Below are 27,838 nucleotides of genomic sequence, written 5' to 3'. Positions count from 1 at the left end.
GGGTGGATTTGCTGGGATTACTCCAAGCTCATGAGATCCAACCCCATCCCTACAACCAGACCACGACCTGAGGTTCATTAATAAATACACAGAGAGGATGAGAATCCACATCTAAAATATGGGAATGTGGCAGGACTCCATGGTCCCACCACAACTTCAACAAAATTCTGTAGATTCCCAAGCTGAGCTTCTCCAAGCTCCAAAGAAAACACAAATCCTGGGGATAAAACGACACCATCAGATCAAATTTGGTCTTAAACCAACGTTTTGGGGGAGTTTTGTGAAATTTCACAGATTTTATTAATATTTTATCGTTTTCTCTGTGCTGTTCTGTGTACATGAGTGTGGAAGGGAGCACAGCTGTTCCAAAGGAGAAACTCAGTCTGGATACCCAAAACAAATCTCCAGACTAGGCCTGACTTAACTTTTAGTTTAAAACAGGTTGGACTTGACCTTGGAGGTCTTATCCAACCTTAACAATTCCCTTGGCAATGATGGAAAAGGACTTTTCCCCACTGAACCACAAATTCAACCTGACGGTGTCGCTTCAAGAGGAAAACCATACCAAGAGTCTGCAAATTCAAATCTGGTGAGTGATCAGATCCACTTGGAAAAAAGGAAGAAAAGCACCAAACCACAACCCAATCTCTCTACAGAAATGTGTTTTACCTCACTCCTTCCCCTCTAAGATTTGTGTCCCAAATGATTGTGCCCAAAATCTGTGAAAGTTCAGGAGTATCTGATCCTCCTGAAAAATTCAGACTGAGGTAAAATGTCCCTGAATTCTCCTGGGAATCTCTGCATTTCTAAATCCTGGTGTTTGCAGCTCCAGAAATGGCACAAGCAAAGCTTAAGGTGAGGTCTCCTCCACCTGTGCTGGCTCCGCTGCACAATTAACACCCATTATTTTAATTAGCTTCTTTCAATCATTACTCATTATCAAAGCCAATGGGTAAATAAACTCCTTAGCTCCATGATGCATCAGAAAACATGAATTTGCTTCAAACTACTTCCAGTAATTAAAGCTGGGCTGGTGGTTGATTAAGAGAAGGGCAGAAGAGCCTCCAAGTCCCACCAAGCCCACAAGAAGCTGGAACTGTGGCAGTGCCTTCAATTCCCGCTGGATCCTCAGGAATCTCTGGGTTTGGACTTACTAAAGAGGCTCCCAGCCCTCCTGGCCTTGAATGTAAGGAATGTGAAATAATACACGGAATGCAATCCTACAGGAGCAGCGGATCCGTGAGGAGTTTCCAAAGATCTCTAAAGGAACCCAAGGAATGGCTGAAGTGTCGAGTGGGGAGTGAGATCCACAGAGCCATGGAATGGTTTGGATGGGGAGGGACCTTAAAGGACATCCAGTGCCACTCCTGCCACAGGCAGGGACACCTCCCACTGTCCCAGGGTGCTCCAAGCTCCAGCCTGGCCTTGGGCACTGCCAGGGATCCAGGGGCAGCCACAGCTGTGCCACCCTCACAGGAGGAATTAATTCTTTCTTAACCACTAATCTAAATCTTTCCTCTTTTAGTTTAGAACCATCACTGGAATGTCATCCTACATCCCACCAAAAAGCTGGTGATGGCTGCAGATCCCATTGGCCACCTATGGGACAGGGACACAATTCCAGAGGACAGAGGGAGCCACCAAGCCCTTCTCTTGAAGAGGTTTTCTGCTCCAGAAGACCTTGATGGGAGCGAAACCACTGAAATCCCAAATAACACCCAAGTCTGGGCACTTCCAACTGTGAACGCCCAGGGGATGATCCAACACTGCCTTTGAGAGAACTTGGCATGGCCAACAGAGCCTTCTCTGGAGGCACCACACGGTGCAGATCAAAAGCAGAGGTTGAAAGGACAGGAAAAGCTGGGAATGTTGGGATAACTCAATTCAGAGAATCCCAGAATGGATGGTTGGGGGGAACCTTAAGGATCATCCAATCCCACTCCCTGTCATGGGCAGGGACACCTTCCACTATCCCAGGCTGCTCCAAGCCCTGTCCAACCTTGGACATTTCCAGGGATGGGCCATTTAGGAGTAGCCTTGAACACCTCCAAGGATGGAATTCAGGAGCAGGCAGTCCATCCATCTGTTTCCACATTGAGGGATGTGGGCAACTTCCACCCAAAATGCTCATGGGAATCTCAATCCCTCAGAGCTGCCCATTCCCTGGAAGTCTAAGGGGATGACCAAGGTGTCCTTGTGTGCCCAAACCCAACGAGCTGCTGGTTTCACCAACACCTGGACATTTCTCAGGTCACACCCAGGGCAGCTGCCACCAGAGGACTTGTACAGAAAGCACTTTTTGTGTGGAAAAGGCCATTTAGTTACCACATATCGACCAAAAGACATCAAACCAGCCCCATGTGCACCACACCACCACCAAATCCACGTTTTCCTTAGCTCCAGGTGCTGGAGCTGCACGGAGCTGCTTCTTACCTTGAGCTCCTTCCAGCTGTCGAGCAGCCTGGTGGCCAAGTCGCTCACATCCACGATTTTATCTGTCTGCTCCTGGCTCCTCTCACTCTCCACGTCAGAAACTCCTTCCTCCTCATCCTGTGACGGCGTCTCCATGGCCATGGGCTCCTCCAGCTTCGCTCCATTGCTCTCCTTGACCTCTGCCTCGGGCTCGGCCTCCAGCTCTGCAGGCTGGGATTTGCTGCTCTCCACTGGTGTCTCCACAGCACTTTTGATCTCCTGCTGCTGCTGCTGCTGCTGCTGCTCCTCTGTCACCTCCATTGGGGCAGCCTCCAGCTGGTCCAGGTCCTCCTTGCCCTCCTTCCCTTCCAGCTCGCTGGTGGTGTCCGAGATGGCGCTGTCCATGCTGTTCTCACTGATGATCTTCAGCCTGCGGAACACCAACTTCTTGGGGGTGTCCGTGTCCCCCTCCACGCCCTGCTTGGCCGAGAGCTCGGGGGTGTTGAGGGGGGTGTGGGCCCGGGACGTGTTCTCGCTGGAGTATCCGTCGCCCTCGCTGAGCTGCGGCACCGCCGTCTTGGTCTGAGCCCAGCGCTGGATGATGGGCAGCACCTTGCTCTCCTCCAGCATGTTCTTGGTGGGGATGGGCAGCAGCTCCAGGGTCTTCATGATCTAAGGGCAAGGACAAGCAGGACGTTAGAGCCAGCAGGATTTAAAGCTGTGTCCAACCTGGAATAATTCACTTTTCTCAGGAAGGATTAACTCTGGAATATCAAGGTGATCATAAAATCCTGGTTTGGGTGGGAAGGGACCTTAAGGCTCATTCAGTTCTCCTTGCCATGGGCAATGGCACCTTCCTCTATCCCAGGCTGCTCCAAGCCCTGTCCAACCTGGCCTTGGACACTTCCAGGGATGGGAAGTCCACAACCTCTCTGGACAACCCGTGCCAGGACCTCACCACCCTCACAGGAGTAATTAATTCTTTCTTAACCACTGATGTAAATCTTTCCAAGAATTCCTTCCCAATGTCCTAAAATATAAAACTTAAATATCTGATCTCCTCTATCTAGTGACAGTCACGGGTGACAGATTTTGGGAAGAGTTTTTTCATGGAAAGGGTTGGTAAACATTGGAATGGGCTGCTCAGGGAGGTGGTGGAGTCCCATCCCTGGGGGTGTCCAAGGAACACCTGGAGATGGCACTCAGTGCTCTGGGCTGGGGACAAGGTGGGGAATGGGCACAGCGTAGACACAAAGACCTTGAACTTCAAGAAGTCTTTGGGCATCCAATCCCAAGCTGTTTATGGAAAACTGAAACATTCCAGCTCCACTTCAGACTGTCAGGATCTCAAATTCCCTGTGCTTCAGCACGGAATAAACAGCAACAGCAAAAACCTTCAAGTTCTGGCTCATGGAATCTATGTCAGGAATCTCAGGAAAACCACAGGAGCAAACTCCTTCCGTTTATTAAGGATCTGCCTGAGGGCAGAAGTTTCAGGCCTGTAGTTCTGAGGCACCTGAGGTTGTTTTCCACGAACACTTGGCACAGATTTGTGTTTAAAAAAACAGAAGGAAAAGAAAATTCTCGTGATCCCGAGCATTCAGCAAAGCTGCCAAAACCCTTTTCCCCAAAAAGGGCTGGCCAGCCCTGGCACAGGCTGGAGTCACCATTCCTGGAGGGATTTAAGGGCCCTGTGGATGTGGCACTTGGGGACAAGGGTGAGTGGTGGCCTCGGCAGCGCTGTGGAATGGTTGGACTCGATCTCAAAGGGCTTTTGCCACCTCGAGGATCCCGTGAGAGCTCCCAATGCCAGGGAATCACTGACCTCCAGCTGCAGCTTCAGGTTGTTGGCCGTGCTCCCTCTGCCATCGCCCAGCTCCGTCATCCAGATCCAGAGCAGGGACAGGCCGTGACACTCCAGGAAGGACTTGAGGCAGGACTGCGAGTGCGTGTTCTGGAGAGCCAGAGGTGGGAACAGTCAGACACTTCCAGGCAGAAACAGGGAAAACTGCTCCACTGGGATCATGGTCAAAGCCATGGCAGAGCCAGAACTCGGCACCTGAGCAGGTCCAAGCTGATTTGAGTGGCTGGAACTGCTGGGGTTGGAGCGGGGATCCAGCAGCAGGACCACCCCAAGCACTACAGCTCATACTGGGGAATAACACTGAAGGACAATGGATCCTGGAGCTGCTCAGCTGAGCTTGGGATGCAGCAAAAAGGGCGGGATCTGCCTCCCACACTCCCCCTGCTCCTCTGAGGATGTCACTGGAACAGGACGTGGATCCCTCCCTTCCCAGGCCGCTCCTCACCTGGATGAGCTTGAGGCAGGTGAGTTTCTGCTCCAGGGTTTCGATGCGCACCATGAGTCGGGACAAGCTCAGCACCTGGTTTTTATCAGAGAGCCCCTCCCCGTTCTCCAACAGCGCCTCCAGCTCCCCATCCACCTGCAGAGCCACAGCAAAACACCCTCAGGCTCAGGCCAGGCAATTCCCTGACTCCAAGCTCCCTTTTCCCTAATTCTCCATTTTCCCATTTCCCATTTTCCACCTCGCAGCTCTGCTGGAAATTCCAGGTGGTTGCATCAAAACCCCCCCGGCCCTGAGTTTATCTTTTCATGCAGGAAAACAAACTAAGAAATTATCTTTAATTGCAGGTAAAACTTATTATTTATATTCTGAGTTGTATAAATTCTTTATAAATTTGTAATGATTAATGGATTATAAACTATAACAGATTTATAATCCTTACAGCCAGAGAGTCACTCTCCACACGGACACTGAAATATCACCCTCTCATTTAGTGACTAATTAGTGTTTTAAAACACCCTATAAATGATTTAGGAATTATTTCTTGGTTTCCTCCCTCTCTGATACAGCACATTAAAATGAAACTGGCATTTTTAAACTTCCCAAAAGAATTAGGAATAAATCTTTTCCATAGGAACACAGGTTTGTCCCTTCAAGGATGGAATAACTGCAATTTGTAAGAATTAAAGGAGAGCCTGTGCAGGTTCTTCCAGAAGATTTCACCCAAAAAAATTCCTCTTGCTTTGGATTCTCTGCACTTTTTCCACATGGCATGAACCCTTCCCTGCAATTCCATGTGTTGTCTCTAAAATTCCACCTCCCAACCTGGAAATGGTGAAACTCTGCCCTTGGAACTGCCAAATTTCAGGTGATGCCCTAAATGGCAAAGCCAATATTGTTCATCTTTCATCAATGTTTAAAAATCATGGAAAGCAACCCACATTTTTAAATCCAATTTATGGTAGGATTTAGTTATGGATGAGCAGATACTGGGAAAGTCACTCTCTGGTGAGACTTTAAAAAACCAGGAGAAAGGAAATTGGATTTAACTGAAGATCCAAGAAAACACAAATCTTGAGGGACCTTGTGAAATAAAATCACTGGAGTTGGAAAAGATCTCCAAGATCATCAATCCAACCTTTGATGACACTGAACCCTGAGGTCATCAGGAGCAAACTCCTCCCAAAGGAACAGTGACAGAATGAGAGGAAATGGCCTCAAGCTGCGCCAGAGGTGGCTCAGGTCGGATATTGGGGAAATTCCTTCATGGAAAGGGCTGGTGCTGGTGGAACCCCCATTCCTGGAGGGATTAAAGCCACGTGGGTGTGGCACTTGGGGACACGGGTGGTTTTGGCAGTGCTGGGGAGCGGCTGGGCTCAGTGGCAGAGGCTCAGTGCCCAGACTCACCGAATCCTTTTTGCGGGAGCGTTCCTTCTTCATCTTCCCTCCGGCCGCGCGGATGCTGACCCTGTTCTCCCCACCCAGGTACCCCCGGCAGTTGGAGGAGCCACAGAAACATTTCTGGGCCTCTTTGCTGTGGGGGGACACAAAGGGAGGTTCAACAACAGCTCAACCCCAGCCACAGCCAGCCCTGCACCCTCCAAAGCCAGGAATGGGAATGGCTCTGCATGGAAAAGCCACTGAAAACCCAAATAAAGGCTTCATTCCCAACACAGCTGCCATGATCCCCAGCTGTGGCAGCTGGAAAGCCAAGCCTGCCTCACTTCCAGGCTCTCCACAGGCCAAGAACCAGGAGCCAGAGAGGAAAAGGTGGAGCTGGTGGGGCTGACAACTTCTTATCCCGCATTGCTATCAATATCCTAATTTTCCTAAGGCATTTAGCCTCAGGATTATACATCCATTAGGAAAAACTTGCATTTCATAGCATTTTATAGCTCGTATATTGAATTTGAGAGCTCAAAACAGGATAAAGAATGAGCTCAGGATTCACAGAAGCAGCAAAATCCACATGGAAAATTTGTTTTGGATGTTCAGCCATGGATACTAAATAGAATATATATAATAAATACAATAAATACAATAAATGCAATAAATATAGTTCCCAAGGAATATTTCTACCAAGGCTCTGTATTTCCCACTTGACAAACCATCTATTTTAAACTCCATTCCACAATTTCTTGGGAAAATGGTAGGGTTTTATTTTAAATATGTGGAACCCACTGGATGAATGTGGCCCTGCAGTGGTAAAAAGCAGGAAAGCTCAATTCCAGGAACTTCCAGGAATGAGGAATTATCTTAAAATGCAACTAAAAACTCATTCCTGCTTACAGGAAGGGCCTGGAGAAAGATCCAGAAGGAAAAGGAAGGGATGTTCCTCAAGTTATACTTCATCACAGAGTAATGGAGGAATCTGAGGCTCAGGTTTAGCAAAGGGATCCCAATTCCAGGCTGGAACTTTCCCTGCAGCCCTGGATTAGGCCAGGAAGAGGGGATGAGTTATCCAGGGGGTTTCACAGCTCCTCAAAGCTTGCAAACTTGCCATAAAACAGGAGTGGGAAGGGAAGAACAGGAATTCTCGAGGAATATCCCAAAGTCTAATTAACAACCAGGCAAGAAGAAGCAGGGAAGGGAATTATCTGGGAAAGGGATGGAGCAGGAGCAGTGACAGCGGGAGAGGGGAAGAGCAGGAATTCCTGGGCCAGGAAAGGGGACATACCCGTATCTCTGGAATTGGTAATCAAACGTCAGCTCCGAGCCCGACGGGACCAGCTTGGTGGTGAAAAACCCAACCCGCAGCTGCCCATTCACAGTCCACTGTGGAGAGAAGGTGCCAGCAGTTATTCCAGCCTCAACTCCAGGTCTGCTTTCCCTGAACACACCAATCCTTGGAAAAGCAGCACTGGGGAGTTTAAAACCAGGCAAAGCGCCCGGTTGAAATCCAGGTGTTTTCATGTCACTGATACAACAGCAACAAAAACCCCCAAAATAAAGAAGGAGAACGTTTCACTCTGAGCTCTGCAGAGGGAGGAGCTGCTGGATTTGATCCAGCATTTTACCTTTTGGGTCTCACAGTTTGGCTCACAGCTGTGGTTCATGAAGCGGGAGCAGTTTCCTTTCTGGGTGGCATCGATGATCTGAAAAGGGACAAGAAATGCAGGAAAATGCTCATGACTTGGGATGGGAAAAAGCTACAAACACAACCCATGTGGGAATCATCTCCTTTCCCACTCTATTTGATATTCCCCAGCTTTATTTTAGGGAGTGGGGTTTGTTAGAACATTAAATCCGCACAAAAAGAGCACTTAGGTATACGGCTCCTCATTTTCCAGAGTTCTCCAGCTGGGTGCAGATCCTGGATTTTGTTTCTGATACAGCCATGAGGGGTTAGGACAGCGAATTTTTCTCCCACACAGCTCATGCACCAAGGGAAAAGTCATCCCATAAATACAAACACTTTTATAACTGGAAATGCTCCTTTGTGACAGTTAGAATCACAAAACAACCTCAAAAATCCTTATTTTAGGAGGCAAAACACCCAGGAAAAAACACTCTGAGTATTTTTAGCTCCTTTTCTCTCAAGTTCCCCAGACCCAAAAAGTCCTGACAGGAGAGACAAGGAGAATAAGAGATGGGATTTCTATTTATCCCCCTTGTTCTCAGGCAGAGAGAACAGCTCCACATCCCTTGGAGCTGAAGCAGCCATAAATAATTAAGGATATCCCATTTATAAATATTCCAGTGGCAATCCTCCACAGAGGGACTGTGCCAGCTTAAAATATCCCAATTTCATGGAGTTTAATGTGAAAGGAAATGTGGATTTTTGGTGTATCTGGGCACCCAAAAAGGGTGAGTTTGGCTTGGAGCATGTTCCCAAACTTCTCTCCCATGGAACAATGAGCCAGGCACCATTTTCTCCTTTGGAAAGACACTTTCCCCTCCCTAAGGACACTGGGATACATTTAATCTGCCAGAATTTTGTTGGAACTGAGCAATGGGTTAAAAAATCCTGAGCCTTGAAGTTTCCTTTCCTCAGGAAAACATTCCCAACGGATTCAGGATGTTGCTCTGTGGGTTCCCAAGGAGCTGGTGCTGTACACAGCTAAATCCAGCCTTTCCCAAAGCAATCCCATCCTAGCAATGCACTGCTCACCTCATCATTCTTCAGGGCCATGAAATAATAGTGGATGTTCTTGTTCCGGGCATATTCCTTCACCCGAGCCTTGAATTCCTTGTGATCCAGCACCTCCCCACAGTATTCCAAGACAAAAGTGTTGCTGCAAGAGGGAAAAACATCAGTTTTCTTAGCAAAAAAACCCACACAAATGACATAAAATAATCCCTGTTCAGGTGGATTCTCTGAACACAACTCCCAGCCTGGCCATCCTGGTGGTGTAGCAATGATGATGTGCCTTAACCTCAGGGAATTCTGATTAATCTGGGATTTTGTGCTGCCACATGGGAAGGTGACAGAAGGATGAAGCTCCCCTTGGAGCAGGGCTTGTTCTATAAATTCAGTATATTCACAGAATTACAGGATGGCTTGGGTTGGAAGGGAATGTTGAGCTCATCCCATTCCAACACCATTCCATGGGCAGGGACACCTGCGACTGCCCCAGGCTGCTCCAAGCCTCATCCAACCGAGCCTTGGACACTTCCAGGGATCCAGGGGCAGCCACAGCTTCTCTGGGCTGGAAAACACTTTTCAGGAGGAATTTTCCCAGTTTCCACCCTGAGCCTGCCCTGGCCCAGCCTGAGGCCGTTCCCTCTCCTCCTGTCCCTGTTCCCTGGGATAAGATCCCAAATCCCCCCGGCTGTGCCCTCCTGTCAGGAGCTGTGCAGAGCCACAAGGGCCCCCCTGATCCCCCTTTTCTCCAGGCTCAGCCCCTTCCCAGCTCCCTCAGGAATTCTCCAGCCCCCTCCCAGCTCTGTTCCCTGCCCTGGACACACTCCAGGATGCTCCCTTCTCCCTCATCTTGGTCTCCCCATCCTGGTCCTCCCTTGTGCCTCAGGAGATCTCAGTGTCCTCACTCCTCTCTCCTTTCCTCACCTCACCTAACCCAGCTCTTGGAATTACAATCCTGAATTAACAACAGGAAGAAAGATCTCCTCTGGATCCTCTCATTGTCCAAAGGGGAGGAAGAGGAGGAGAACTCAGAGAGAGAAGTTTTGCAGAGATGGGATGAGAAGGATGGACACAACTGGAGTGAAATAGGGACAGAGAAAGGGGAGGCAGATTCATCCCAAGAATAAGCCATGGAAAACCAGGAAGAGCAAAAGCAGAGTGGGAGATCAAAGAACAGATGGGCAGATGCCAAGGAGGAAGAGGGACACCCAGCAGGGACAAGGACAAGCTGGAAGAACCTCAGCCCATCTCCTGGCAGGGAAATCCAGACCCCACAGGCCCTTTTCCCTTCAGGAGGGAATAAAAAGGTGGGAAAAGGCTGTGGGAAGAGGGAAGGCTTACGATGGCAGGTCCTTGGCAGCTCTGAGCCCCCAGCCCTTCTTCTCAGTCAGGATCACCTCCACATCCGCGTGCTGCTTCTTCTGGAAGCGCCGGTTGGAGCAGTAGTCACCGTTTGGACACCGGGAGGAGCTGAGGGGAGGGAAGGGAAGGGAGCAAATCAATTCCCAGCAGGAAAACAGCGCCAACAGGAAGGGCTCAGATGGGAAATAAACCCCAAATAATCGCAAGAAATTCCGTGTGAAACCTTCAAATGTGGTTTGCTATAAAAAGCACAACCACGTGACTGTCAGCGTGCAAATGCAGATCGTTTATTTCTGGAAAGATAAAAACATTTGGAATGCTGATCCCGCTGTATTTCTGTATCAGGGCATCCCAGTGGGGAGAACTGGGCTCTTCTCCCCTTGTTTTGGGGGTTATTCCTTCAAGATATTCCCTGTCCTACGTCTGGCCTATGAGATAAGAGGAAAAATTGGGATTCTACCAGGTAATTCCAATCCTTCCACAATCCTCGTGGGAGGAAGGTGGGGGGGAATCCCACCAAGCACCCTGTCCCTGCCTCCAGCTCCCATGGAGCAGCAAACCTCTCCAGAGGGAGAAAGAGACACCAGCCATAGGCTGGAGAGGCTCTGGGGAAAGGAGATCCAGGAGGCTGTGAGGGCTGATCTCCTGCAGATGATCCAAAGACTTGAATCATGGAATTGTGAAATGGTTTGGGTGGGAAGGGACCCTATGGATCATCTCATTCCACCACCTTGCCATGGACAAGGACACCTCCCACTGTCCCAGGCTGCTCAAAGCCCCATCCAAACCCTGAAACCTTCCAGGGATGGAGCAGCCACAGCTTCTGCTGGCAGCTCCGAAGGTCACTCCAGGCCAGCACAGACACTTCACTGTCACAGACACATTTTATGGAAAATCCTTTCCTTAGGATCCTTTCTCCTGAGAAGCTGAGAGGCCTCAGAAATGAAATGTAAACAATGGTTATCTGCTGCTGTGGAATGCAACAGGTGCATCTGGGATTGGTCTCATGTGATTGTTTTTAATTAATGGCCAATCACAGTCCGGCTGTCTCAGACTCTCTGAGAGTCACAAGATTTTATCATTCCATTCCATTCTTTTCCTTTCAAGCCTTCTGATGAAATCCTTTCTTCTATTCTATTCTAGTATAGTTTTAATACAATATATAGACCATAAAATAATAAATCAGCCTTCTGAAACACGGAGTCAAGATTCTCATCTCTCCCCTCGTCTTGGGACCCCTGCGAACACCACCACACTCCCTCTGCCACCTGCCAAGAATTCCCAAGTTATTTGAGGGATTCCCAGGACACCTGCAGGCCAAAGCATGGACCCCAGCTCACCACTCGATCATGAGCAGGCGATTGAGACAATCCTCTCCACAGGCCACCTCGCCCTGCGCCCGCTCCTCCTTGGACAGAGGGGGACACTCACACAGCATCCGCTTGATATCCCGGTGGGATTTGTTCTTCTTCCTGGGAAGCCAAGGCATGGAAATACAGGTGAGACAGCAGCCAGGTGGAGAAATTCCTCCTCAATCCTTATCAGTGGTTTTTGGAAAAAATGGAAAATAAATGTCTCGAGGTATGGATTGGTAACCCTAGGGACAGGAATACCCAAGGACACTTGGCTTGGTGATGATTTTGTGACGACAAAAGGTGATTCCTTAAAGAGAATTCCCAAGATATTAGCTGTTTTTCCTTCCTCCTCCCTGTCTATGTTTATTTGGACACCCATATTTTAATAAGGCAAATTGGAGGGTTTGGTTACTTCAGCTTCTGCTTTGCTGTCAAGTGAGAGGGTGAAAAAGAGGAGAAAATCAGAAGTAGACAAAAAGCAAGGCATCCATTACTCACATTTTAGCTTCCATAAAGAATTTGGGGAATGCTCTGGAGTGTGGATCCCAACAAGGCAACAAAACTATAAGAAAAAAAAAATTAAATTATGGCCATTAAATTTTTAAAAGCTCCTCTGAGATGACAAATGAAGACGTGGAATTCACCAAAGCCTTTGGAAAAGTGCCTTGTTTGTCCAAAGGCTTTTCCACACCCAGACAGAATTCCCAGTGCCAACAGAAAGGGAGTGAGCTGGCATTTGGGGACATTAAACAGGCAGGATCTGGTAAAGCCATAAAAAAGGGTACAAATAAATCAATCTTTCCCTCTGATCCTCCCATTTTCCAACTCTTCTCAGCACTTGGGAGTGTCTGGGGCAAACTGGGCGATTCTCTTTAGGAGAAAAGAGCCTGGGGTGGCTTTGCCAAACGTGGGGAATGCAACATCCCCGCCCCTCCCTCCAATCTGGCCATAAAAACCCAACCATCCTGGAACCAAATGGAAGCTAAATCCCAAACTCTCTCCAGGGAATTAAAACACGGATAAAGCAGCAGTTACCTCTCTGTCAAGTAGACGTTCTCCTCGATGAGGTCGAAGTAACAGGGCATCTTCCCCTGCTTGGCAAACTCCTTCCAGCGCTGGGGGTCCCTGAAGTCATCCATGATGCATAACCTGCCCACCATGGAGGAATCCTGCGGCGCTGGCTCCACCTGCTCTCCCTCCAGCTTCCCCTTCCTCTTCTCCCCAGAGTCCCCATCGCTCTCCGAGTCGCTCTCCAACTCCGGCCGCCTCTTTTTTGGTGGGCCTCGTTCCTTGACGTCGTTTTTCTCCAAAGTTTTCACCTCGTCCTTCTTCTCCCCGCCCGGCACCGGCTCCTTGGTGGAATTGCTGCTGATCTCGTGTGCCTGCACTGAGCCCTTCTCCTTCTGCCCGGGCATCTGGGATTTTCCAGAGGGGCTGGGAAAGCGGGGCTTGCACTCCTCATCCCAACGCTCATCCTCTTCATACTCCTCGTGGTCTTCCGTGAGGGAATCCGGCACCTGCCCTTGGCCGCGTTCGTAGTTAACCACGGAGGCCCTGCTGGCTGCCCTCGCATCCCAGTAACCGTTGCCTTGCCAGTAGCTCTGGGAGCTGGGATAGGCTCCTGGTCCTGGCTGGTAAACGTAGCCTGAGTACATCCCAAAGCTGCTGTCTGGCTGCTGGTAGGTGCTGCTGGGCTTCTCCGGCTGGGAGAAGTCCCAGCCTGCAGCACGCATCTCCTCCGGGGCACGGAAACCGTCCAGCCTGGAGTAGTCTCCATGGCCAGACTGGTTCAGCCCGCCCTGTCCTTGCCGACTGTCCGGCTTGGAAGAGCTCATCTGGTGCCGGGATGTGTCGGTGCTTTCCAAGCTCTCTGGGACACAGAAGGGCTGCTCCTCTGGCCGGCCCATGGGCCTCCCCATGGCCACCACGTCCGGCAGCACCATCCTCTCCTCCGTGCCGGCTTTGCCGTGGCAATCGGCCGTCAGGTCCGCCTGGCTCGTGCTGTCCACGCCGTCGCTCTGGGCCTGGCACGGATCCGCCCGCAGCTCCTCCGGCTCCTTCCTGCTCAGCTCCGTGGAGGTTGCTGGACTCTTCTCCATCCCTCTGGGAGAACACCGGCTCTCCACCTGGGGACCACCTTTACCCCCCATATTTTCTGACCTCTCCTCATAGTAGGGCCTGCTGGGCTCGGGCCGCTCATCATCCCAGTGGTCGGAGAAGCGCCGGTTGCTGCGGGAGGAGCCCGGGCTGCTCTCCTCCATGGCTATGGTGGAGTTCTTGGGAACCACCACGACCGACTGGAGCTTCTTCCGTGGCGTCCCATCATCGGAATCCGAGTCCTCCGTGTCGCTGTCCTCGCTGCCCCGCTCACTGTCACTGTCCCCCATGTCGGAATAATCGTCGTGGCCGGCAGGAATGAATTCTGAGGCGTTGCCACTGCTGTCACACGTTGGGGTTTGGGTCACCATCTCCGTGTCCTCTGCAGTGACAATGACATCAGAGGAGGGATACAAAGCATCTGGAAAAACCGAGGCCACCAAGGGCTCGCTTCCCTCATCCCTCTCGGCCGATACACCGGGACACTGAACCCTCAGCTCATCCAGCTCAGCTCCCTCGGTGGAAACAGCACTTTCTTCCACCACCTCCCTGCCGCGGTGCTCCAGCGGCACTTCCGAATAGTAGGAATGTTCATTCTGGAACGATGACTTGCCTTTTGCTGAGCCAAAATCAATGTGCTGAGCATCTGACTCCAGCATCTCTTCAGCTTCCGAATGCTGGAGCGGCTCCTGGCACACACCCGGCGGGGGCACATCCCATTTGGAAGAGACACTTTCCTCTGGCATGGGATGATCCGACTGGAGCCTCTGGGAACAGCCATCCTGGGAGGAATCCCTGCTCGAGCTTTCCACTGCCAGGCTGATTTTATGGGAAGGATGGCTGTGTTCATCCTCCCCAGCAGACTTGGAATGGGAATCCTCCGTGCTCTCGTAATCGCACGTCACCGTCTGCGGCTCCACCTGCACGTCCAGGAAAGTCTCGGATGTCACTTTCAAATCCGCAGGTTCCGCTTCGATTTCCACTTCCGAGTGGTACAAACCAGGGGTGGCATCATCAGAAATGTAGCAAAAAACAGGTTCTTTGGTTTTGTCACACGGAGTCACCTCCTCATCCAGCTTCTTAAGGACAGCGTTACTGGGGTCTACATTCAAGGCAGGGAGAGGGGCGGCTTCCTCCAGCTGCTGCGGCTCTGGAGCCTCCGCTTCCTGGAACAGGCTGTTGCACTCGCTGGACTGCACCCGGGAATCATCCAGCTCTTGCTCTTGGGACACATCCGTACTCTCAAACCCATTGGATGGCAATGGATATGATGGGCTGGTCTTGACGGCAGGTGATGCTTCTGATGGACCCGGGCCGTGCTCAGAGGATGCAGTGACATCCTCTGCTTTGCAGGCACTGGAGGTTGCCAGGCCCTCATCCTGACCCTCTGGGGAGCCGTTCATGCTCGATTCCGTGGGGAAACACGCTTTAAAGGGATCGTGCTTTGCCTTTAAACATGTTTCTTGCTCCTTAACACTGTCACGGACTTCAGTTGCTGCAAGTTCCTCGGATTTTGAGTTTGCCAAATCCACCTTGGATTCGTCGGCCTTCGGCAAAGCGGGAGAATCGCTGAACTGATTTAACGGAGAAAGTGTCTTTTCCCTTTCCAACTTTTTCACACTGGACACCCTGATCTCATTGTTCTTTACACAAGAGGTCTCTAAATCTAGAGAATTAGACTTGGACTTGATTTCTTCAATCGATTCTGTACAACAGAAAGAACTCTTAAATTTATCAGGCTTTGGTGCGGGGGCCTTGGAAGGGGTGGATTTATAGCGGGAGGAATTCACATTACTGTCGGGCTTGGAATGGGATGTCCCCTTCCGATAGCCCAGTTCATCGAGGGGAGAGCACCTTTTGGATACTTCACTTTCAGAAGTCCTTTTGGAATCTCGATCCGCTTTCGAAGACGACCTCCCTCGCCTGTCCACGTCGGCGTGAGACGACTCCACTTTGCTGTCCCTGTCCGACTTGGAGTAAGAGGATCTCGAGTCTCTGTAGGAGGAGGAGGAATGGGAGGATGTACGCCTGGAGTCGCTGGACCTGGAATGTGTCCTCCTGTACTCATCCTCCGAGTCCGAGCTCTCCCGCGCCCGGCTGTCCGCGTACGACCGGGAGTAGCGCGACCGTTCCCGGTACGGGGAGCTCCGGTGGTACCGGCGGTCGGAGTCGTAGTAATGTGAGCGCTCCGACCTCGAGTAGGAGGAGCTGGTTCGGGAGCTGCGATCAGAGCGGGAACGGGAATGAGACCGGCTTCGCCTCCTCTCTCTGTCCGAGCGGGAGCGGGAGGACGAGTACCGTGAGTCTCTCTCCGATTTGGAATAGCTCGAGTACTTCTCATCCCTGTCTGACCTGGAGCGCGACGAGGACTTGCCCAGGTCATCACCACGGAGGGACGTGGAGCTCCGTCTGGAATCTCTCTCCTTTTCCGTGCTGGAGATCTTCTGATCGTGCGACCGCTGGCTGGAGGAGGTCCTCACGGAATCCTCGTCGGACTCGGAGCCCTGCGGCGCGCCATCCGACTGGGAGAACTTCCTCTTGGCCCCCTGCCTCCGGGAGCACACAGGAGCACCCTTGGAGCTGTCAGAAACCTCATCCTCCTTCCCAATATGGGAATCCTCCTTCGGCGGGGTAATCTCCGTCTGCTCGGGCTGAGTCCCGCGCTCCTCCGAGCCGCGCGATGCCGGATCCTGCTTGGCGCCGTCCGGCTCCAAGGCCTCCCTGGGCAGCGCGTGGCTCGGCTCCCGCGGCACGGGGGCCTCGGCTTCGCCGGGCGGCGACAGCAGCAGCGCCGGCATCGGCGTCACTGGCAGCAGCGGCGGGGCCGTGGCTCCAGGAACCGGCATCGGCGACGCCGGCGGCGGCGGCGGGGGTGGGGGAGGCGGCGGCGTGGGGGGGAAATCCACGGCCAAGGCCACCGATTCCGGTACTGGTGCCACCGGTTCCGGTACTGGTGCCGCCGGAGCCAGGGGTGGCTTTGCCGTGACGTTCAGTAAATGTTTTTTAAAATGAATCTTCCCCAATTCTACTTTCGGTTTTGGAGGCGAAGATTCCTCGGCTGAACTGGCGGTGTCCCCCAGGTCCAGTTTATTTTTGGGGTTAAAATCAGTCGGAAGGGGAACCGCCGGAGGGGTGGGAGTTTCATTTTGTTTCTCGTTTCCCAGAGCAGCCAGGAATCTATTGGGTAAAGTTTTCTTGGTTAAACTAAAGCTGAAAGACACTTTTTGTCTTCCCTGCTCCTCAAGGTTAACCTTGGTTTTGGTGCCTTTGGGCAAAAAGCGGCTCGAGGCGACACCTTTGAACACGGGGCCTTTGATAAAACCGGCTCTCGGCACCGTTTCAGGTTTGCCCTGTGGAAGAAAAAGAAGATTGAGTAGGAGGAATTGGATTTTGGGGGGTTTGAACTCAGTTCTGCAGCATTTTCTTTCACCTGGTGAATTTTTCATGATGATAAAAGAGAAATGCATATCCTGGGTCTGTCTTTATTGCCTGGCTCTGTCCTGAAAAAATCAATTCCTCAGACTTCTCCAGCTTGAAACTAAGCCTCCTCTGAGGTTTGGGCTGAGGCTTTTTATCTGACTTATTAATGACCAAGCTCAAAGTCCTTTTATAATTTAATTCTTATTTTTAAAAAATAGAGTTCCGCTTACAAAGTTAATTGAGGGCAAAAATCTGCTTTTTAATGCTGTTTCTGTGGTCCCAGGCTACAAAGGATCCTGGGTTTTAAGCTCAAAGTGCATTTGTTTATGTGAATCCACCTGGATGCAGACTTCCAGTACTGGAGAAGGCTCCAGGGAGAGCTCAGAGCCCCTGGCAGGGCCTGAAGGGGCTCCAGGAGAGCTGCAGAGGGACTGGGGACAAGGCATGGAGGGACAGGACACAGGGAATGGCTCCCACTGCCAGAGGGCAGGGATGGATGGGACATTGGGAATTGGGAATTCCTGGCTGGGATGGAATTCCCAGAGCAGCTGGGGCTGCCCCTGGATCCCTGGCAGTGCCCAAGGCCAGGCTGGACATTGGGGCTTGGAGCAGCCTGGGACAGTGGAGGTGTCCCTGCCATGGCAGGGGTGGCACTGGATGATCTCGAGGGTCCCTTCCCACCTAAACCATTCTGGGATTCTGGAATTTGAATCCAGCGTAAACCAGACCAACAAAAATTACAGCAGGAATTCAAAGCCCATCCTTTCCCACCTCCCCCCAACGGCCTTCTCCTGGTCATCATTAATTCCTGCAAGTTCCCAGGCTCAGGCCTGGACCAGCATTAATTAACAACTCCCCAAGAATTCCCATCAGGAGCCAGTGGTGCATGATGACTCTGTCACCTCTGGATCAACCGACCATTCCAAGCTCCATGTCCTTCCCACCAGGAGCTTCTGGCTGCCTCCTGCCCAGGAGCTCACTCAGCACTTTCCAAACCCAAACCCAGGAATTTTCAGAGCACACAGCACCTTATATTCACCCACTTGGCCATTTCTCCCTCTGTTTTAAATCTTAGAGCTCATCTGTGTCCCAGAAATAAAATCCCGGAGAAGATAAAGTGGGAAAAGGACTTTGTTGTCAACAGCCCCTATCCCCAAAAATCCAAACTGCATCAGAATCATGGAATTCCAGAATGGTTTGGGTTGAAGGGACCCTTAAGATTATCCTGCTTCAATCCTGTCATGGCAGGGACGTCTTTCACTATTCCAGGTTACTCCAAGCCCTGTCCAACCTGGCCTTGGACACTTCCAGGGATCCAGGGGCAGCCACAGCTGCTCTGGAAATTACATTTTTTGTGTTAACCCTAATTCCAACGGAAAGAGTCGTTTCCAAATTGTCCAGAGCCGGGTTTTGCTGCTGTAGCTGTGCCACGAGCACATTTCTGGCAGGAGCAGCAGTTTCCTGCAGCCCTCTGTGAATTATTAAGGATTTTGTTATCCTTTAACTCATGAAACAACATGGAGCTGCCCAGGATCAAGGCACCACAGTAAATGATTAAATGAGACATTGGTGGATTGGAAATCCTGTGTTTTCTGCACCCTGGGACATCACATATCCCAAAAATTCCTCTTTTTCAACACATTGGGGGTTTCATTGTGAGCACCTGTTAATGGTCTATCCATGACTCATCCTGGAGACCCAATACAGCATCTGGATCTGGGTCTGCAGCAGCAAATTCCCTTCACTCCCAGTGGGAAAACTGGGAGCAAAACCCAAAAGCATTTCCTTGAAATCCGTAGGTTTTTTTATGAGGGGTCATTTCAGGGACAATTTTAAAGGAGTTTCATGGCTAAAAGGGAAGCCCAAAACATTGACTTTGGAAAAAAAGGAGAATCTCCAGCTCTGGAATGGGCTCCTCTCACCACAACTCACAACCATCTCCACAAAGTCCTGCTGGAAATGAAATCCCTGTTTTTCAGATAATCCAAACATCACAAGTGATCCTGGGATTAATCCACATTAATTCATGGAAGAATGAAGGACAAAACGAACACTACTGAGGCCACCCTCCTGTAGGAGTTCAGCCTCCTGAAGAGTGAGGGAACAGCATTTTGGGGGATTCCTGGATCCACTGTTATCCTTACAACCAGAAATTCCAGGTTTTTTTACTCCAACCTGGGACAAGAGAAGGGAGCAGGTTCCTCTCCAACCATACCCTGAAGGATCTCCACAGGTCTGAACCCAAATTCTTATCAGGGATAGGATTTTTTAATCATATCAACTATAAATAACAAATTAATAAATATACAGGTAAAAATACTGGAAATTCAGGATCAGCATTTCAGAGTTTCCGTCTTGCTACAACTTTGGTGCCATTATTTTAAGTGTCAATGTTTTGATCAAAATCCTTCTAATTTCAAGCACAACAGCTCTGAAATAATGGGGATAAGGGGGTTTGGATAAATCCACCTTTCCCCAAATATGGGATGTGCAGGCAAAAAAGAGCTGCCACATTTCCATTCCTCCCCTTCCCACAGCAAATCAGCAGAGCTGACATAATCCAGGATATTTCCACTCATGGATTTTTATCCTTAAATAACAGCAACTTGAACAAAACACAATTCCCAGAATTTGGGACACACTCCACAGGTAACTTGGTGAATGTAAAAGGTGGGAATTAATGAAAAGCTCTCCAGGAGAAGAGGAATTCTTCTTCTTCTCCTGCTTTACAGAAAGAGAACACTACCCAAAATGGAAAGAAAAAAGCACATCCAAAATGATTAACAGCCTTCATTCCAAAGCCAGGAGATTAAAATATATCCCAGGCCTCCAAGTTTTCTCTTTTCCCAACAAATTCATTGAGTCACAGGCAGCAAAACTCATTATTTTTACAAATTAAGTCTTTAAATAATCAGCACCAACCCACACCAAGCTGTGCCATCACCTCCCGTGCGCTTGTGGCTCAAGTGGTACTGGAATTATTGCCACTTTTTCCCAAATTTAATGGGAATTACTGCCCTTCCTTCCCAAATTTAATGAAAATTATTGCACTTCATTCCCAAATTTAATGTGAATTATTGCACTTCCTTCCCAAATTCAATGAAAATTATTGCACTTCATTCCCAAATTTAATGAGAATTATTGCCCTTCCTTCCCAAATTTAATGAAAATTATTGCCCCTCCTTCCCAGTTTGAACCAGAGGGATCCCAGAAAAGCACCCATTTTCTCTATCCAGCCCCTCAGTGACTCTGGATTCATGGAATGCCTCAGTCAAACCTACCCAAGCTGGGCTCACAGGAGATCCAGGAACGTTGGAATTGGTTTTACTCACCTCATTTTCCTCTTCTCTATTGCAATCCAGCCGGGGAAACATGGAAAAAAAAAACAGGAAAAGAAGGTGTGAACAACAGGCAGGAACAAGAAATGGAACACTGGACATCTGGATTTGGGATGGGAAGGACTTGGGACGTGGAGTGAGGGAAACACCGACGGCACCCGGACACAAACCCGGCTCTGAGGGGAGCACAGCACAGCTGGGAGGCTCCAAAATTCCCTGGAAAATCCCACATGGATCAGGACAGAGCAAACCTTTTTGGAGAGAAGTGCTGGCTTCGTGTTGTCTCCAGTTATCCCAACACGCTGCAGGAATAAAACCCTCAAAAATGTCACGGAAAAAGGTGGATTTGGGATTCTTTCCATTTGAATACTTCCCTGAATGACTGAAAGCTTCTGCCTCTCATTGACAGAAATTAAAGATATTAACGAAGGTCTGTCCGCTGTGCGTCTGCCCTGGCTATTTGCATAATTAATCCCTGTTTTGGCAGCTTGAAAATGAATTAATTAGCATCATTCTCCATGCTGAGCCAACAGGAAAGTTGGGTTTTCCCAGCTTTCCACTCTTCCCAAGTTCTCTGCTCCGATCCCACAGCGAAGTCATTTTTTCTCAGGGAAGAAGGAACAGGAACACAACTCCCTCTCCTTGCTTTGCCCAATTCCTTGGAGAGTGCCAGGGAATTTTTTGGCCCTACCAACACACCTCAGCCAAGACATCAACAGTTCCTGTGTCATGGATCTACCCGAGATCCCAAAACCCTCTCCAGCACTCCAGCACAGCCCAGAGCCAGAACTCTACATTTTACCAGCTTTTATTCAGCGCTCTTGGGGTGACAAAGCCAAAGATTTCCCACAGAAAAGTTCAGAGATTCCACCTCAAGCATCAGCTCAATGAGAAATACCCAATTCTGGAAGAAAAAGTCAAAATTTTCATTTCGGAGCGACGCGGATGCGGTGACGGCACAAGAACCACCCGGGTCCCCACTGAAACCATCCCCAGCTGGGAACTGGGAGCAAAGGGAAGTGCTGGGAAGAACTTTCCCCTCAGGAATATTCTCCTGCCCCTCCAAAGGCTCCCACCCAATTGATCCAGCCTGCTAAAAGACCATAAATTAACCCCAGAGCAGCACCACTGGGGTTTGATTCCATCAAGGAAACCCCAAAGGCAGGAGTTCGATTCAATGGGGTCAGGCAGGGCAGGAATTCCAAACCCCACAGGTTCAGGAGCTCTCCAAGAGCACCACTTCCACTGGAATTAGGGCCCAAAAGGAGCTTTCAATTTCAGGATCGACCAAAAGAGGAGTTTGGGACTTTCAGGAAGCATCACATGGTTTGGGTTTGAGGTTTTGTGGGGTCAACGCTCAACAAAAACCTTGCACTTGGTGATTCAAGGGTCTTTCCCAACCTCAGCGATTCCAGGGAGATTTTCCAGATATCCCAAACAGATGCAGCAGAGAATTACCACCACCAGGTGGAAGCTGAGGGTTCTAAGGTAAAAGTAACTCTCTTTACACACAAAAATCCATCTTAAATCAGCTGTATACTGGGAGAGAGGTAATTAAATTTCATATTTATAGTTAATAACAAGGATAATTAATGATAAGGAGAAAAGAGAGTCTGGATCCTTCAAATCCCAGAAAAATCCCACAGGAAGAAGAGAGGAAACAGGTGATCCCCATCCATGGAAGTGTCCAAGGCCAGGCTGGACAGGGCCTGGAGCACCCTGGGACAGTGGAAGGTGTCCCTGGGTGGGACAGGATGATCCCATTCCAACCCAAACCATTTGGGATTCTGGGATTCCATCAACTAAAATAAAAGCTGTTGACCTTCCTAAAAGCAGGGTTATGAATCCCATTTCCTCCCCAGACTCTTCCTTCTCCCCAAATAAAAAAATAAAATAAAATAAACCCATAAAAATAGAATTCCAAAATTAGGGAAGGCGCTGCCGTTCCCTCAGGAACCTTGTGCCAAATTCCTCCCACGCTGGGATGAAGTTACATAAAACCCCCCTGCTCCAAGCTTGGGATCCATCCCAACACATCACCCAGGGCTTCTCCAGCACTTTCCCAGATCCACAGGTTTGGAACAATTCCCTCAGCTGCACCTTGCTCCCTGCAGGCATCAAAAAATAAAACTGAGATGAAAGTGAACACGGAATTCCTGCACTTCTGTGGCTCTTTCCTGGAAAGTCAGGAGAAAAGAGTTGGTAAAACCCAAAATAAAACTGAACACCCTGAGAAGTCCTGAATCAATTTTAAAAATAACCTAAAGAACCACAAAATCAAGCGAAGAACAAAAAAATAACCCCACCACCAGGAAGCTTCAGCACCTTTGATCTGTTTCCAGCAGCTTGATGCACTAATTTTGTTAAAAAACAAAAATTAAACACCAATTAAATCCCAGGAAAAGCTTTTCTAAGGCTATAGAACCACATTTATACCAAAATTCTTTACATGGGTCTCACTTCTATAATTTTTTTTTTTATATGGACCCATATTTCAACCAAAATTACATATCTGAGGCCACATTTCCAACAAAATTCCTTACATGGAATTTTCCTTACATATATTTTGACCTTACATATATTTTGACCAAAACTTTTTATATTTAAACTTTATCAGCTTCTCTCCTGATGGAAACATCCCAATTTTGTCACGGGAATGGTGTTAAAAGTAAAATTGTATTTAAATTCAAGAGTTCAGCAGCTCCAGCATTTCTTGGTGCTTCAACAGGTTGAGCTGAAGATTTTTCTCTTTTTTAAGTGCAACCCACACAATAACTGGAATTTTACCCTGGTTTTCCTTATGTAAAAGGAGCCCCAAAAATGCCCTCAGCCTTCTAAAGTCTAAAAGACAAAACTTAAGGAGCCTCATCTCCCCTAAATCCTGAGGTTTTATTTCTTTTCTTCCCTTTAAAAGAGGAAAATCTGGAAGCTTGGGGCTTTTCTTATCTAAGTATCAGCAGCCTTACAGCCCAGGGAGCTGAAAAGGCCCATTCCCAGCAGGAATTCAGCTCAGGAATTCAGAGAGATCCATCTGAAAGCCACCACAATGTCCAAAGAAAGGGAAGCTCAGCTCAGGAAATTGGGATTTAACCTGTTTTGTTCAGGCTGGGTTAGCCAGAAATATCCTGGATGCAGCTGCAATTCCATGGATCATCACCCTCATCCACAGCAGGGCTAAGGAAACTGGAAGGCAACGGAACACCAAACCAAATTTCAGGTGGGAATTTGGGATTCCAACAGGATCCTGAAGCCCAAAATGAATTTTTACCACTTTTCCTGGATGCTGATGGAGAGCTGCACGCATGGGGTTCTGCTGGGAATGCAATTCCCTGAAAGCTGGGGAGGAAATTCCCTCTCTGCTGCTCTCATGAACAGAATCCCAGAATTCCAGAATGGAAGGGACCCTCAAGCTCATCCCATTCCCAGCCCTGCCAGGAGCTCCTTCCACTACCCCAGGCTGCTCCCAGCCCTTGGACACCTCCAGGGATGGAACATCCACAGTTTCTCTGGGAAAACTGCTCCAGTGCCTCACTCCCCCCACAGCCAGGAATTCCTTCCACATGTTTATTCCCATTTGCCCCTCAATTTCCATCCTCCAGACTGAAGGATTTTTGCTGGAACACTCCCAGGCCTGAAGTGCTTCTGCTCCTTTGTTTATGAATCCCTAAGGTGGGATAAAAACCAAGGACAGAAGTGCAGCTGTCCCTGTGTTTAATGGGATATTAATGGAATATTGGGAGGAATTCCTGGGAAGGCTTTTGTGCAGAGCACTGGGCTTTTAATATCCCAAAAACACCACACTACAAATGGAGAATGAACAGCAGGAAAAAAGTTGAGAAAGTACAAGGCAATCCTACTCCTTCCCACAAAAAAAAACCCATGGAAAATGGAAAGGCAAAAGCACTCATGTGAGGAGGGAAAATTCCTGGGAAAAAAAAATCTTATTTATTTAAAGGAGGTGGAATCCAAGCTGAGTTTCCTGGGAAATGAGGTCAAGGTACCTCCCAAAATCCCCAGATTCAGCTGTCCTGCTTCCCAAAATCCCCATTTCCTGGTTTAGACATTCCCACTGAGGGTTTGGAGCTGGAAGTCTGGAGCAAGGGAAGTGACACTGTTTGTCCTGTGCTGGAACAGGAAATAACAGGGAGGGCTGGATATTCCAGGGAAAGAAGGAGACAAATATATTGAAAATAGGGATTTATCCTTTCATTCATAAAAAATTAGGAGGGGCTGAGTGACATCATTTATTAATTATTCTATAATTTATCTAAAATTTATTCCATAATGGAATTATGGAATAATTCTAGGATTTTACAGAAGTCAAGATGTGCTCCAGGAAAAAAAAATCCAGTAAAGAAAAAATACCCAGTTTCTCTGCTCCTTCTCCCAAATGCCTGAGAATTCCCAAACTCCCCCCCAAATCCTGCTTTTCTCTTTCTGCTCAGGGCACACCTAAGGAAGAAATTCCACTTGAAATCCTGACAGGGATCAGGAAAAACAAAGCTGCTCCCATGGAGCATGGGAAAGGGATTCACCTGGCACGGGGAGAGAGAGGAGGATGGAAGGGTGAGGATGAGGATGGGGGTGGAAGTGGGATGGAACCCAAAATAGAGGCACAAATCCCCACTGGAATTCAAAGCATGGCTCTTGGAAAACTTTCCCCTCCTCCTCTGGGAGCAGGGAAGGAGATTCCAGCAGCAGCTCTGGGAGTCAGCACCTTCCCAAAAATCACATGGCCACGGGGTCACTTTCCAGGTAATCCCTGCCCCAAATCCCTCCTGGGGCACAAAGAGCCTTCCAAGGAAAAATCCCACAAAAAGGGAAAAGGGAGATGGAAGTGCATCTTCCCAACCTAAATCCCAAACTCTGGGCACATCCCTGAGCCCATCCAGGGTGCAGAGGGAAGGATGGGCCTGGATCCACACACAAACAAACCCAGCTCAGCTCCTCCAGGGTGGGTTCCCATGGATCTCTCCCTGTGGGAGGGATGGACAGGCAGGAATTGCACCAAGAACCCCAAAATCCACATTAGAACCCAGCTGTACAAAGAACCCCAAAATTCACATTACATCCAAAATTCCATGGAAACTTTGGACACAGGTGTGGGGCATTCCTGGGATCAGAGCAGCCAAGGCATCATTTCATTCCAGATTTCCCCCCTTATTAACAATTCCTGATTCAAATTAAAACTGTCCTAGAGCCAAAGTTAGGCCAGAGTTAAAGCTCAAGCTCAGTTCCACCACCAAAACATTTCCTACTACCAGCACAAGGCCACTTCCAGGACTGAAAATGGAATTAGTGGGAATAGTAGGGAAAAAAAAACCCTATTTTTATCATTTTGCTCAAATCCCAAAATTATCTGTGCCCAGATAAAGTTCCAATGTTTAAGTTCCTTTTTTTAAAATTGCTCTTCGTAAATTCCTCGATTTAAGTTAGAACAGGTTTGAGCAGGAAAAAGATTTCAGGAGGGAGTCCTGGAACCTGAAAACTTGAGGAATTTCAGAATTTTAAAATAAAATAATTAATCAGATAAATCCCAGTTTACTTACAATTGCTGCCATCAGGGATTGATTCCCAAGGATGAGGATTCATTCCCAGGGACTGGGATTCATTCCCAGCACCTGGACATGCAGAGGTGCTGAGGCTCCACCTGAGCTGAGCAAAGAATTTGGGATTTGTGCTAAAAATCAGGGAAAGAACTCGCGGAGCAGCAAAGCAAGCCCCTCCCTCAGAGGGGGAGGGTTTAGGAACGGCCCCCAGCACCCAGCACTTGCTGCTTTCCCGGGAAATCCAGGGAAATCCAGGATTTCCAGCCCTCCATCCCCTCCCTGACCTATCAGGCATCTCCATCCCGGGGGGTTTTCCCTGAATGGGGCAGCAAATTCCAACTGGGATTTTATGGAGCCTGAATGACATCACCCCCCAGGCAATGCACGGCACCTTTGTCTCCCAAAATGCCTGGAAAACAAGGAATTCTCTCTTTGGGACACAGATGGATACTGGCACCCACTCCACACATCCCCGAAAACAGAAGCCATCCTGTCCCCTCATCCCAAGATTCACACTGAGGAAAACCATGAAAACCATGAAATTTTAGCGTCACCACCTCCTGCTTCACACGCGTGCAACACCAAATATTCCCAAAATTCACCAGATCAAAGGCTCAAATGTCCCATTCTGAGCCCAAACTCATCCCAAATTTAACAGGGAGGCAATTCCCAATCATGAGGTGGCCCTAAAATCCCGTTCCAAAGGGGAGCAGCTGCAACCTGCAACCCAAAAAATATAAACCAGAACATTGCAAGGCCCTGGCTGAGCTCAGAGTCACTCCTTTGATAGAAATAAATAGAAGTAAATAGAAATAAATAGAAATAAATAAAAATAAATAGAAATTCTCAGGGGATTTATTTCTTACCTAATTATAGCTGAAATTTAATGTCCTGGGATTTTGCCCAGCAGGAGCAAGGACACCTTGGGAATTGCTCTCAGTTCCACAGGAGAGAATAAATCCCTTTCATGCTCCCTTACACCAGAAATTTGCCATTAAATTCCAAACAGGGAATGGGTTGTGCAGGCAAACACCAAGCACCAGGCTCTGGAGATTTTCCCTGGTGGATTTCCAGCTGCAAAAAGCTGGAAATTATAATTATTTCCTGCTACCTGGGAATGACACACTTTGGATTTCCAGCTGGAAAACTTCCACTGGTGCATTTCAAACAGGAAGGGGAAAATGGAATTACAAAGATGCTGGGGAAGCTGTAAAATCTTGGAGGAATCCAGAGGGAATACACTGGAAATGAGGCTCCACAAGGAGCTCCAGCTCCTTCCTGATCCAGCCTCTTCCTCACATCAATATTTTGGGATCAAATTTTGACTCCTGGCTCATATTCTCATGAATTTTAGGTCCAGCTCCACATCATTCCCAGGGATTGCAGCCTCTGGGGTGGATCCCAAAAAGCTGAAGCTCACAGGAGAGGTGCAGCTGCAGGGATGGAGCATTTTTAGGGAAGTTTGCCTCCAAAAAATGGGAAAAGTCAGGAAAAAAAAAAATCAAGGAAAAAGAAAATAACCTGTTCTACCAACACTCCATCAACCAGAGCCACACTTGGATATCCTCAAGACTTTTCTTCGAGGAGTTCTAAAATTCTGGAAGGAAAAATGCCCATTAAAAACAGGTGTGGATAAATGCTCTCTTCCCTTCTAAACATCCAAACAAATCATATTCAAAATTCCATCAGCAGATCCGGGAACAGGCTGCCCCAAGAAGCTCCAGCTGCCCCATTCCTGGAAATGTCCCAGGTCAGGATCCCAAATTCCCCATTCAGGCTCCCAAAGCCAAACATATAAAGTGAATTTTCCATAAATAATCCAACTTTCCAGACACATTAAAGCTGGAAAATCCATAGATACACTCAGGAAACGAGTCAAGTTTCTCCCTCTCTCCAACCCACAGCCCATGGAATC

The 27,838-nt window shown here is 48.8% G+C and overlaps 1 protein-coding gene across 2 annotated transcripts in view; it reads right to left on the bottom strand.

Annotated features, from left to right (window-relative positions):
• The window catches only part of SETD2 (SET domain containing 2, histone lysine methyltransferase), a 51,339-nt gene that overhangs the window by 20,145 nt on the left and 3,356 nt on the right, over positions 1–27,838 (bottom strand). For both annotated transcript variants that reach the window (XR_004979829.1, XM_036379209.1), the window contains exons 2-12: positions 20,369–20,384; positions 12,555–16,966; positions 11,505–11,636; positions 10,144–10,272; positions 8,830–8,953; positions 7,736–7,813; positions 7,396–7,493; positions 6,126–6,252; positions 4,722–4,856; positions 4,238–4,366; positions 2,434–3,084 (exon numbers count right to left, since the gene is read on the bottom strand). Coding sequence is in view for 1 of the 2 variants with exons in the window: in XM_036379209.1 (XP_036235102.1) it covers positions 2,434–3,084; positions 4,238–4,366; positions 4,722–4,856; positions 6,126–6,252; positions 7,396–7,493; positions 7,736–7,813; positions 8,830–8,953; positions 10,144–10,272; positions 11,505–11,636; positions 12,555–16,966; positions 20,369–20,384 (6,031 nt within the window). In the remaining variant the exon portion in view is untranslated. The remainder of the gene's footprint in view (positions 1–2,433; positions 3,085–4,237; positions 4,367–4,721; positions 4,857–6,125; positions 6,253–7,395; positions 7,494–7,735; positions 7,814–8,829; positions 8,954–10,143; positions 10,273–11,504; positions 11,637–12,554; positions 16,967–20,368; positions 20,385–27,838) is intronic.

Source organism: Molothrus ater, chromosome 1 (assembly GCF_012460135.2).
Source record: "Molothrus ater isolate BHLD 08-10-18 breed brown headed cowbird chromosome 1, BPBGC_Mater_1.1, whole genome shotgun sequence".
Taxonomy (NCBI): Eukaryota; Metazoa; Chordata; class Aves; order Passeriformes; family Icteridae; genus Molothrus; species Molothrus ater.
Note: the sequence above shows the minus strand (reverse complement) of the source record. Positions and strands in the feature narration are given on the sequence as shown.